Source organism: Photinus pyralis, unplaced genomic scaffold, assembly GCF_008802855.1.
Source record: "Photinus pyralis isolate 1611_PpyrPB1 unplaced genomic scaffold, Ppyr1.3 Ppyr1.4_LG5, whole genome shotgun sequence".
Taxonomy (NCBI): domain Eukaryota; kingdom Metazoa; phylum Arthropoda; class Insecta; order Coleoptera; family Lampyridae; genus Photinus; species Photinus pyralis.
Window position 1 is genome coordinate 45,121,650 of NW_022170596.1, and position 14,219 is coordinate 45,135,868.

The 14,219-nt window shown below is 37.1% G+C and overlaps 1 protein-coding gene across 1 annotated transcript; it reads right to left on the reverse strand.

Annotated features, from left to right (window-relative positions):
• Positions 1 to 8,111: 8,111 nt before the first annotated feature.
• Positions 8,112 to 9,624, reverse strand: LOC116171347 (facilitated trehalose transporter Tret1-2 homolog). The gene has a single exon (XM_031488127.1). It carries the CDS (start codon positions 9,450 to 9,452, stop codon positions 8,505 to 8,507), a length of 948 nt encoding a protein of 315 aa, XP_031343987.1. The 5' UTR covers positions 9,453 to 9,624; the 3' UTR covers positions 8,112 to 8,504.
• Between the last annotated feature and the right edge of the window lie 4,595 nt (positions 9,625 to 14,219).

Below are 14,219 nucleotides of genomic sequence, written 5' to 3' on the forward strand. Positions count from 1 at the left end.
CATTATCTGGCACCTATCGACCTGTTCAAGAGCTCTTTTACGGTGTTTTGAAACTTTCTAGTTATGACGAGCGCGAGCTCGCCCGCGTATTCGTGTGTATGCGCTCCACCTTCGTGCAGAGTGTGGAGGAGCTCGCCTAGCACCAGTACTGCTCCAGAAGGTGATCGCCCATGGAGTTGGTGTCCGAGCTGCCTCACGCAACGTGGTGACGACAATACTCTATCAACTCATTCAGCTCCCTGGTAGGTGGGTCCTGTTCCGAGTCGTACAGGAGGCTGAGCACACCACCAAGTGCTTGCTCCTAGGCCTGCTCCGTCCTCTGCCATCTTTCAGGTGAAGTCTTAGAGCTGCGAGATGCCTGAAACAGAAATCAGCCATTAGATCAGGGTCGAATCGTCTATCGACATAAATCCGGCCAAGTCCTAACCTTCAAAGATAACTGAACTGGTTCCTGAAAAATCGTCTCCAGAAAATTTGCCTCCGCCATTTTGGTAACCGGTAGTTTCCCCTGTTCCAGAGTTTCGTCCATGTACGTATACTAAAGTGAATTGACTCCATAGTAAAAGGGCTTTTTTTAAATCTCCAGCCCGAGCCTTTCTCATTGTATAATTTCCTTTGCACGAAGTTCCTGGGAGAGAGTCTTCTATCGCAGACAAATTTTCTTTGATTACGAACTTTTAGGGAGATAAATGGCGAATCTTTCGAAAACAAATATTTTGAGAGCAAGCGTACCTGAAGGTGACTTTTCTTGGGACAAAGGCATATTTGTTGCGGCTAATGTTTACAAAAAGATCGAAAGGGTCCTTACCATTGATCTTTTCAAACAATGAAGTATGTTTTGGCGGGGGAGTCTTACAGCGAGCCGAATATCTTGAAGGAAATTTTCCGGCACAAACCTTCAGGGCAAATATTTAAATTCTGTTCTTAAAGTGACTGTATAAAGACAGTGTGGCCATAATGCTCCATGTCGGCCATGCTTTTTCCAATTTATGATTGAGCAGATTGTCCAAGAAGATCACCATTTGTTTCTTGGTTAATTTCTACCAATCAGGTGCATTTGACCAAAACATGGCGGATCTCTCGACTACCAATAGATAATAACACCACCGTATGACCACATTGTCTTTTTCTATTTGCAATAAGTCCCCTTCTCTTAGCTGACGGCTTGCTAACAGGTGAATCGGTAGAAGATTTTCTTTTGTGTAGTTGCTTGGTGTCATTGCCATATTTTGCGAATATATTTACAAATGTTTTAGGCGGATTTGGGGGCCATTTTCTTTTCCTACATTTGTTTCTACATAAAACATTATGACTACTTCGATCCACACCTTTGATAAATACCTACGCCGAATTTGCATTGCATCACCTTTTTCATGGACCCGCCATTTGGATTTTTAAGATAGAAGCGGATCACGTGATATTGTTCCATTGATCTATACAGAAATTATACTTCGAACAACCATTGATTGTTCCTGATTAACTGCAAGTATTACCGATTACCTCTATGAAGTTTATGATTAATCATTGAATTGCTCCGATATAAGTTACAAGACCTTCGACACCAATATCTCCGGTTTTATCTACGTTATTTTTTGTTGTTCCGAAGCCTTTATGTTAGTTTACTTACGTTTCAATCCTTCAGATTAGTTTCTTTTTGTACGAAGGTATTTAATTATTTTGAATTATAAATAGTTTCTTAAAGTTGCATAATACATTACGTTTAGTCCCATACGTTGCGATTTTGTAGTAACAACTCGTTGTCGAATAAAAGTGCCCTCGCGGTACGTATTCTCTCTCGTTTTGAATTTACTGTAGGACTAAGTAGCGTCATCCTCGCGGAGACTTTAGTTGAAATAAAGACAAATGTTGATTAGATCATCATGTTTTCTAAAGGATCACCAATAGGTATAATAACACAGTACTTTAGGACATATTGTATACATTATACTGCAAGTACACCATATACTATACTGTACCCATAAAATTAAATATAAAATTTAAAATTTTATCGCTTTGCCTATTTTATTATCTCTAGGTGCAGCGCAGAGTGCAGTTTTAAAACTCACTTGCCGAATATTCGTTCAACGCTACACACGCCAACTGCATCAAGTTCAATTTCATTTTGTATTAATTATTGTGATACTTGTATACGTCAATTTCACACAAATCCTTTCTTTCCGATCCTTTAATTTGTGTAAAGATCATAGAGACAAAATATTTGGGGGTAAGTCATTTTTTTTATTATTTTATCACTAAAAGATTAATTAGTCCGCTTTTCGCTTTTGTAACATTTGCTTTTGTAACATTTGGTCCTTCGAGCAGAATATTATTTACTTAGCTTTTGAATTGACAATTTTTTGTAAATTGGGAATTTTCAACGTGTGTTTTTATCAATTTCAAGTTGGAAATCGCACAAGGTTATACTTTCGTTTCGTTCGAGTTGGGACGCGCGCAATTTAACTGTATAATTTCATTCGGTTTGTTCACTCTTGCCAATTGCTTTAAACATATAATTTTAAAATGTCGAATGTCGAAAAAATTAAAAAGACCAAACTTTTACGAAGTATCGAAATAAATCGTATGAATGAATTATTAGAGGTAGCAAACAATTCTCTTGTTAATACAACGTGTCATGAAAATTTTATGCAACGCTACGAAAATATCCAAATTATCTACGACAATTTTCAAAAATTGCATAACAACCTATTCAGTTTGTATTCAGACGCCGACGAGGTGTTCGAAGTAGAGGATGCTATAAGGAAAAATTTTGAAGTCTCTTATTATTCAATTAAAAGCACTTATCACCAAATTTTTGGAAATCAACCGCGCAGTAACATCCTCGAGTCTGAACACACTGGCAGTGCTCCACGAGTAAAATTGCCAGAACTCAAATTAATCACGTTCTCCGGCGATATTAAAAACTTTAATACTTTTATAGATGTGTTTGACGCTTTAATCCACAATAACGCTCGCTTATCTAGTATCGAAAAATTTTCACATCTCTTATCAGTATTAGAAGGAACAGCAAAGAGTTTAATGCAATGTTATCCGTTAACGTCTTCTAATTATACTGTGGCATATAACGCTTTAAGAACTAGGTTTTCCAATAAAAGAATTTTGTCTACCGCTCATTGGAATGAAATAGAAGGGGCACCGCGTTTAAACGGAGAGACCCCGTCCGCATTAAGAAAATTAATTGATACTTTTAATGAAAATCTCGCCGCGCTTCAAAATATGGGCTATCCAGTAGACCAGTGGTCTTTTATCTTAGCACAAATGTTGTTTAAAAGATTGGACATAAATTTAGTAACGCGCTTTGAAACGCAACACGGTTCTACAGAAATGCCCTCTTTTAACGAGCTTATGAATTTTTTGAAAAAACAATGCGTAGCTTACGAATCTATAACTGTTTCTACTCGCACTAATAAAGTCAAATCGGTTAATGACTCTAATGTTAACAATTTCCAAAGTCGTCCTAATAAAACAACCTTTTGTTATAATACAGTTACCAACAAACGCCCCTGCTTTTTTTGCAAAACTGAAGAACATTTAATATATAGATGTCCGGTCTTTCAAAATAAGACGCCTAAAGAAAGGTACTATCTGTGTAAACAGAATAAACTTTGTGTCAATTGTTTGAGTAACCATCCATTTAAATATTGTAAGTCTACTTCTTCTTGCAAATATTGCAATCGTAAGCATCATTCTTTGTTGCACGATAATAATTTTAATACTCAATCGCCACCATCTGATAGAAAACCTCTAGAAACCGCTCATATTTCGAGTTCAACCATCACCAACGAAGAACAGCCATCTGCGGAAGTTTTAAGTTTGTGTTCAATTTTACCGCAGCCAAAAGTCGCTCAAAATACTTCAGTAGTTTTATCAACCGCCATTGTCAATGTTAAAGACAAATTTAATAATTTTCACAGCATTCGCGTATTAATTGATAGTGGTAGTCAGTCTAATTTGTTAACTGCCAAATGCTGTAAACGCTTGGGATTGCATGCAACTAAGGTGTGTTTTTCTTTAAAAGGAGTCGGTTCTAATGCACTAAAGGTATTGGGTCGCACCCAAATATTATTTTTCCCACATTTTACTAAAAATGTCAGTTTTCACGCCGAAGTGCTAGTTGTTGAAAACATTACTAATTCGCTTCCATCTTGTACTATTGATCATGACGCTATGCCGTTTTTAACCGCTTTACCTCTCGCTGACGAACAATTTTATATTCCAAGAGAAATCGACGGTATCATCGGATCAGAAATATTTGGCCAAATTATTGGTAGCAATAAGATTTCCGAGTCGGGATGTACAGCTCTGGAAACCAGTCTTGGGTATATTCTAGTAGGTACAGCTCCGGTGGTACAACCCTTACAATATGCGCAAACTTTCTGTGTTTTTGAAAATACACCTTCAGAAACGATGGTCAAAAGATTTTTTGAATTAGAAGATATTCATTTTGGAAACCCGCTTAGTTCAGAAGAAGAAAAATGTGAAAACATTTATCATAAACTTACTTACCGTTCAGAATCCGGACGATATGTCGTCTCATTACCGTTTAAGCATTATCCGTGCGAACCTACATTTGTAAATTCAAAAATACCGGCTTTGAGACGATTTTTTTCTCTAGAAAAACGTCTTATGAACAATATTGAACTTAAAAAGCAATACTGCAATTTTATGCGCGATTACTTAAATAATAATTTTATGGAATTAGCCGCTACTAAAAATGATAACGCATTCTTTCTTCCACATCATTGTGTTTTAAAACCTCAATCAACTACTACTAAAATCAGAGTAGTCTTTGACGCCTCAACAAAAGATTCAAACAACATTTCGCTTAATGATACGCTTTTAATAGGATCGAAACTTCAAAAAGATATTTCCACAATTCTTCTAAATTTTAGATTACATGTTGTAGCAATTACGGCAGACATTAAAAGTATGTACCTCCAAATATTATTAAATCCCACTCACGCAAATAATTATCAACGCATTTTTTGGCGCTTCTCCCCAGAAGAAATTCTTCGCGAGTACATTCTAAAAACTGTAACTTTTGGGGTTAGTTCTTCACCTTATCTCGCACTCAAAACTATCAGGCAACTAGTGCACGATGAAGGAAATAATTTTAAATTAGCTTCCAAAATTTTATCTTCAGATATATACGTGGATGATGTAGTTACGGGATGTGATAGTTTGGAACAAGCTTTAAAGTTGAAATCGGAATTAATCTCTTTGCTTCGTCGTGGAGGATTTGAGCTCAGAAAATGGGCAAGCAATAGTAATGAATTTCTACATCATTTACCTAAAGATCATCAAGATCAATCATTTACGTATGGTTTTGAACATGATACCGCTATTAAAATCTTGGGTTTAAGGTGGAATCCACCATCCGATACGTTTTTCTTTTCCGTTACTCCGGTTCATAACGTGTGCTCCAAAAGAAATGTCTTATCAGATCTCGCTAGAATTTATGACCCGTTGGGTCTTTTAACACCCGTAACTTTGATCGCCAAGCTGTTAATACAAACACTGTGGAAATTAAAACTGGAATGGGATGACCTGCCGCCAAAAAATATTCTCAATCAATGGGATAATTATAAAAATCAGTTAAGTAGTTTATCGTCGTTTCAGGTTCCACGTTTCATATATTCAAAGGATGCTGATCATTTTGATTTGTGTGGCTTCTGTGATGGTTCACAAAAGGCCTACGCTGCTTGTCTTTACATACGAGTGGTTTATTTTGATCACATAAAAAGTTACCTGCTTTGTGCAAAATCAAAGGTAACGTCGCTTAAACCTTTATCTATTCCAAGAATTGAATTGTGTTCAGCTTTACTACTCACGAGATTAACAAATTTTGTTTTAAACGCTTTTGATAAAAAAGTAATTTTTGAAAATATTTTTGCTTTCACTGATTCAACAACGGTTTTGCATTGGTTGAATTCACCTCCGCATAGATGGAAACCTTTTGTATCGAACCGCATTTCGTTAATACAAGAAAGCTTGGCGAACGCACATTGGTATCACGTGCCTTCCGAATTTAATGCAGCTGATTGTGCATCGCGAGGCTTGTTGCCTGCAGATTTTATGAATTGTAAAGAATGGGTCTGTGGACCTAAATTCTTGTTATTGCCGTTAGCCGAATGGCCTATTGATAAAACACCATTACCTTGTACTACCGATATAAGTAAGGAGCAACGTAGAACAGTGTTTTCAGTTTTCAAAAACATTAACGTTTTTGATAATCTTATTGAGAAATTTTCAGCTTTAGATAAAATTCTTAGAATTATAGCTTACGTTCAAAGATTCATTTTCAATACAAAGTTTTCGCGTAATAAACAAACTGCTCATTTTAATAATTTTGATCTACATTCCGCTTTGTTAGTACTTATCAAACGCCAACAGTCTTTATCATTTTCAGAAGATATCCATAAACTTCTAAATAATAAATTACCTTCCAAACAATTAAGAAAACTAAGTGCCTTTTTAGATGAAAACTCAATTTTAAGAGTAGGAGGTCGCCTAAAAAACTCATTGTTAAATTACGACAAAAAATTTCCAATAATATTACCTCGTTTAAGTCGTTTAACGGATCTAATTATTTTGGATGCGCATATAAAAAATTGCCATCCGGGCTTACAGACATTACATTTTTTGTTGTCACAAAATTTTTGGATATTATCGCCTCGTAGATGTATACGTAACGTATTATTAAAGTGCTTAAAATGCTGGCGCTTGAATCCATCTTCAGCTCAACCACCGATGGGAGATTTGCCAGCAGATCGCATAACTCGCGCAAAACCGTTCTCCGTCGTCGGAATAGATTTTGGGGGTCCATATTTTGTTACTATTGGAAAAACCCGCGGTGCTAAGAAAGTTAAAGCGTACATTTGCGTCTTTGTTTGTTTCGCCACTAAAGCGATTCATATTGAATTAGTCACAGATTTATCTTCAGAAAATTTTCTTTGTGCCTTGCGCCGATTTATATCACGACGTGGTAGATGTTCACAAATAATTACCGACAATGGCACTAATTTTGTCGGCGCTAATAAATATCTTATAAATATAATGAAAAACGCTTCTGAAAAAGAACAAATTAAATGGATTTTCAACCCTCCCTACGCTCCTCATTTTGGAGGTTTATTTGAAGCCGGGATTAAATCGGTAAAAACACATCTCTCCAGAGTTATAGGCTCGCAATTGTTAACATATGAGGAACTGAACACGGTCTTAATACAAATTGAAGGTTTATTAAACTCGAGGCCACTTTGCGCAATGAGTTCCGATCCAAATGATTTTGCTGTTTTGACGCCGGGACATTTTTTGTCTCTCGAACCATTAACAACTATTCCAGATCCCGACATGTCACATTTAAAGTTAAACCGTTTAGATCGCTATCAGTTACTATTACGCTTACACCATGATTTTTGGTCGCGTTGGAGTTTGGAATATTTACATACTCTGCATCAAAAAACAAAATGGATTGATAAAGAAAACCCTATCAACATAGGCACCCTGGTTTTAGTAAAAGAAAAAAATTTACCGCCTATGCATTGGAAACTAGCGAGAGTGAACAAACTTTTTTTAGGTTCTGACGGTATTGCCCGCATTGCCGAAATTCGAACTAACCAGGGAGTATACACGCGTCCTCTGGTAAAACTTTGCCCTTTGCCAGGGGTGTAAATATCGCCAATAATAATTTAATTGTAATAATTTTTATTTTTTCTCATTTTGCAAAATATTGTTAATTTTTTTTCAAAATTAGGGGGGTAGTATGTTAAATATAAAATTTAAAATTTATTTTATCGCTTTGCCTATTTTATTATCTCTAGGTGCAGCGCAGAGTGCAGTTTTAAAACTCACTTGCCGAATATTCGTTCAACGCTACACACGCCAACTGCATCAAGTTCAATTTCATTTTGTATTAATTATTGTGATACTTGTATACGTCAATTTCACACAAATCCTTTCTTTCCGATCCTTTAATTTGTGTAAAGATCATAGAGACAAAATATTTGGGGGTAAGTCATTTTTTTATTATTTTATCACTAAAAGATTAATCAAAATTAGTCCGCTTTTCGCTTTTGTAACAACACTTTCGTATAAGTACTTTGAACATAAAAATACACAGTTATATCTTATATGTTTTTTAAAGATAATAAGAACCAATTTATTACTATTTAAAGATATGACTGGAAGAAAATTGAATTTCTGGTAACCGTTGAGTCATCTTCTTTCAATTCTTGTGTTCACTTAACAAAGGTAGTTATGGTTAATTAAAAAAAAATATGACCGATAATACAAGTTAAGTGCACGCGTGCTTTTTATTACTGCCAAAAATGTCAACGATCGGTAAATTGCTAGAGATCTACTATAAATGGAACTTTCATAAGAACGTGTGGTTGTCATTTGGCATGTGGGCCTTAAAGTCAATAATTAATAATTAGCGACATTTGAGTAAAACCTTGAAGTGATTTCGATCATTCATTACCGGTGTATTAGACCGGTCCTAGTGCTGATGAAGGGGAGGGCGCTGAAATGCTTTTTCTGTTCACCTTATTGCTTAACTTTTCTTGTCCACTGAAATGATGCGAAATATCTACTAATGTTTTTCCCTCTGTCTCGGGTAGAGCATAGTATACAAAAACAATTCCAAAAAAACATACACCGGCATAGGTCCAATAAACACCTGAGAATGTCAATGTTGATATCATGTTCAAATACCCCATTGATGCTGCAGCAAATAGTATGTAGTACATACAGCCAGTGAACGCACAACCCTCGGCGCGCATATAATTTGAGAAGATCTCTCCCATCATAATCCAAGGTAATACCCTAGGCCCACAGTGACCCACAAATGATATTAAAATTACAAGAACCAGGGGGATCCACGCCATATATTCCGATGATGATGATGATGAGGATGTATCTACGCCAGCAAAATCTAGACGTTCTATGTTTGCCACATATGCGTAAGTTGCGAAGCAGAAGTTAAGAACAAATAATCCGCCTATAGTTACAAATGCCATAACGCGTTTTCCACAAATTCGAACGGCAAAGACACTAGCCATACTTCCTAAGAGTTGGGACAAACCCATTAGCATTTCTGCGTAATATTTATCCATAGGTACCTTCAATGTGGCAAAAATAACCACACCATAGATTTGTAACATTAGCACACCACTAAAACACAAAATAAAAAATAACACAGTAATTAAAGAAAAGGGCCACAAGAAATTCTTCCGGAAATACTTCTCGCAAAGTCGCTTACCACCATCTTTAGTCTGGTGGTCGACACGGCATAATTTTTCCTTGACGAATTGTTCCATTTCCCTCAACTCCTGTTCTACATCTTCAACTGTCGTCCAGCCTCTGACCCACGCCAGACTTTTTCGGGCTTCCTCCAACTTATTGTGGAACAATAACCAATACGGTGTCTCGGGCATCGCAAGTAAACAAAAAAAGTTAAAGATTGGAACCGCGCATGATATCAGTGCAACAATTCGCCAGTGTAAAAAGCCACCAATGACGAACTGCGCAAAAACTCCAGAAACGACCGCCAGTGGTGATAACGTCGACAAGATTCCCCTCAAGTGGGGTTCCGTTATTTCAGCAACGTACGCCATAACCTAAACAAAGTTACAGTGGAGATAAAATTGTGTACGCCTTACAGGTGCCTTACAGGTACCTACCTTATTTAGATATTTAATGCAAAATATACTCCAGCAACTTGGGCAAGCTAACCAAACGAGTCTGTCGAGAAGGCGATGATTTGGTAGCGCTGTTTTTTACTAGTACATTCAGTGTCAATAGTGTTGAAATTTACCGCCTAATACTACTGACACTGACTGTACTTTTTCTTTTTCCAGTTTTCAAACATTTTATTTATTATATTTGTACGTTGGTTTTTGATACTCCGTTATTGTCCAACTGTTCCCCCATACTTGCTTTACCTGTTACCTGTGTTGGTGGTTTGTTATTTAGAACCCCGTGGTAAGGTGCATTGTCCACAACGGCAATCCCATTTGGAGGCAAATTTGGAATTAGTCATCTCATGAAATTATTATGATTCATGTCGTCGTGGTAATCTCCGAACTTGCTTTTCGATTTGAAGGTGAGAAGTGCGTTATCAACGAAACCATATGATCCTCCTGCTTCGGTCAGTTTTACGTAAACCAGGTTCATATAAGATGGATGGATGTAGGTTTTGTCTAAAAATGTAACCCACTTCGTCGCTTCTTTGAAGGAGATTTCAATGTCCCATCATCGGCAAGTTTGGCTTTGCCTCTACAGAATGACACACTGGCCACTGCACACAAACATAATTTTGGTTATGAAATTTGTTGATCTGCCGATCCCAGCAGCAGCTAGCTTTGCAGCCCTTTCCAAAGGAAATGTCTACCCATCGGCAGATGTCTGTTTTTCGAATAATCCACTACCCTCTCTATTATGTTAATGTGAGCGTGCTTTGTGGAAAAATAGTTGTTGTATGACAGATAAAAGAATGTCCGTTGTATTTGATAATCGTATGAATTTAACACTTTTGGCGACTGGGACAGGACTGAGGTGAATTGTGATATCTAAATACTCTGTAGAAGTTGGTCATAAATAGCATAAAAGCTTTGACACCTATCCTAGATTGTGTACTTTCCAAGCTCGCAATAATAATTCTGTAATATGGATGAGGTGATTGAAACCAAGACAAAGCACAGAAAAGTACTTCGTTCATGTATAACAAAGTCTCTAGTGAATTAGATACTTTATTTAAAAAAAGCCGACAATACGTGAAGAAGTAGAAGTGACTTGGGAGTGCTTTAAACTCAAAATTGAAGACTTTGTTGCGATCAACTTGGAGATTTACAGCTCGTTTTTAGAAAGTGACACCTCCGAAAAGTCTTTAATCGCAGAAATGTAGCAGTGTGACGTGTACACCAAAAGGATTACTACCTACAGTGTAAGGATTGGCAAGCTTTTGGCCTTTGTACAGAAGAATGGGCCCGCCTCAAGTGTTAGTAAAGTAGGTTTGAAGATGGCTCCAGGCAAATGAAAATTTCCTCTTATTCAGTTTAAATGGTTATCTTATATAAGTAAAGGATTGGTTGCTTTTCTGGTCACCGATTTTTGTGGCTGTGGTCTACAATTGTTCAGAACGACAATGGTTATCCTAAATAATAACTCCTGTAATAATTCATAGCATTAAGGCTCTTTATTTGAAACTTTAGTAATTTTTCAACGGCAAATACAATAAATAATTAATCCGCTCGAATAAACTCTTAAAATTTTAATATTGGGTCCGATTGTTTTTGGAGCATATTTATAATTAATACCCACATACTAATTTAAAAGTTCAATTTAAACAAAGAACACATTTTTTCCTGCACAGATAAAGTAAGGAACACGTATGGAAAATTTGAAAGCGGATAGAATAAGGAATTCTGTTTCCGCATCTTCAACATCCTCATCATCCTGCAGAGAGAGAGAAGGCCAAAACTTTGCTCGGGCGAAGTCGCAGTTTCCCTCATACGGTACAATAATTATATGTAATGACATGTAAAAGCTTGTCAACTGCTGGAGGTAATATGCCTTGTATCGTGGTCAGTTGACCATTAGATATCCGCCATCCCCATTCTGTGGTGTCAAGCTATTCCCAAGACAATGGTGTACCTGAAGTTGCACTCGCTGAGAATGTGAACACGCGGACATTGGAGGAAGATGAGAATTTTCCTCACCTATACGCAGCTGGAAGTGTTACCCACGTTTGCTTCTTTAGTGGTTTCACGAAAAACATTCCACCCGAAATTATATAAGCGCGAGCTCAAAAGAGAAATATTCCTTGTAGTTCTCCGGGCATTTCAACAAGTGATTCTCATAAACGGCTGATGATGGTTTACTGGTATCTCCTCGACTCTGATTTTGATTGTGGCGTTTACGACGCTCATTGGTTTACCTCGGTTTTTATGTTTCATTGTAACCCACAGAAATTATTACCGAGGATTTCTTGTATGGCTATTTTAAAGAAAACACCTTAAAATTATATGAATTATTGCAGTAGCCGTATCCAAAACAAAGTAGCAGGGATGGCCGGTATTTTTCTAGGAGGGGCTTAAGAAGTTTTTGATACAGACTTCGCCTGTAACTTTTGTAAAGGAACCATCATACCATCAACCGTAATTTCCAGTGGGGGCAAGACCACGATCCAGGTGAGGTTCAGCCCCACCTGACCATCTCCTAACTACGAACCTGAGCGGTTAGGATTCGGTTTAGAAGGAATTTCTAAAAGCACCCACAAAAGTCACTTAATTCGAGATCTGATGACACATGAAGAAAGACAGTTACGGTAACAGCAAAAGGAGTTGTTTTAAGTGCCTCAATGTAGGACACCAGTATAAACGGACCCGTGTGCGGGTGCGTTGCATTGTTTGTGGTAGTTCTCATATGCCTATAATGTGTCGAAATTTAATAGGCACCAAACCAGTGATAACAGAGGGAAATAGTCAGCAGGACTCTACAGAACATGCTAAGAAGGATACACTTTTAGCCAATCAAATAGGCTCTCGATTTCGTAATCATTCAAACTTCAAACAATGCATATAAATAAAGAGATAAAATAAATAAGAGATGGTAGCGTGAGAGTTCTTGGACTTACGTGGCACCCGAATCGAAATGTTTTAACGTTAAACCCAAATTTGATAAAGCTGGAGACAGAAAATATGGTCGTAACAAAAAGAAAGTTACTGGATGACGCAAAAGGTTTTTGACCCAATAGGATACAGCTCTCCGGCAACCCTATTACCAAAGTTCTGGTTACAAACGTTGTGGGAGAGAAATATTTTATGGGATATCGAAATAGAAGATGAGACAGCCGACAAGTTTAGAAGTTGGGTCCACCATTTACCAAATCTTTCGAAAATTGAGATTCTTCGTTATGTCATAATTGAAGGATTACATTCAAAGGAAATATTTTTACATATTGGCTGCATATTTGCTGATGCTTCTAAAGATACGTATGCAGCAGTTCTGTTTTGCGGTGTAGCACAAAAAAAAGAGGTTATGTTCATTTGCTGGTAGCTAGGGTGGAACCTATCGGAAGAAAGAAAATATCAATTCCTCGCCTAGAATTGCTAGCTGTTGCGAAGACCAGAATTAATTACTACGGTACTACTGCGATACACACAGATCTAAAAATTAATTTGCAGTTTCCTTGTTTCATTAATATTTAATTTTGATTACCTCAACTTGAAAGCGTCGTTATATATTTATACATACACGTGTGGTGATTTCAGAATAAGTGATTTGTTTAATTTATATTAATAATATAATATTCATAATTAATTTATATTTATGCTCGTATTTATGTATATTAATAATAATTCAAGGATAGAGCTTTGGGCAAATTGTTTGTTGATGCAGCTGGAACTTATTTTTAGCATTGCACAATCACCGCTAAGAGGCCAAACAAGCACCCCCAAAAGAACGGAATTTTCTCTACATTTTAAATGGACTGATAATTGTTCTCAACTGGTTTGCAGGGGTCCGTTAACTTGGCCCCCCCACTGAGAGATTTCATAGACGTATTATTTTGAAATGAATGCGCTCGTTATGCGCCACCGATAATAACTCTTGCGCCATTATCCTTTTTTAGAAATCCGAAAAAACATTGGGGGGGGGGGGGGGCAAGTGAACGTAGCCCCCCCCCCCCCCGTACGTATTTTGTCCCTTGTAACTAGGTCACCTGATACATTTGGTTATGCGCTCAATTGCGCCACTTGAATTAAAGCTAGCGCCATTACGGTTAAGCCGTGACAAATTTTCAAAAAGTGGGGGGGGGCCAACTTAACGTTTTTAAAAGTTACTTTTTTTTAACATCTTTTCATACGAAATTGTACTCTCAGGTATGCGCTGAAATGCGCCGTAAAAAGATATCTTTGCGCCATTATTGTTTTTTGGTTATCCTTAAATATATTTGGGGGGGGCCAAGTGAACGGAATCCCCCATAACGCATTTTGCTACCGGTATTTGTGCCACTTGATACATCTGGTTATGAGCTCAATTGCGCCACTTGAATTAAAGCTAGCGCCATTACGGTTAAGCCATAAAAAAATTTTAAAAAGGGGGGGGGCTAACTTAACGTTTTCAAAAGTTACGTTTTTTAACATGTTTTTTCTACTACATCGTACCTTTCATCATGCGCTATCATGCGCTAAAATGCGCCG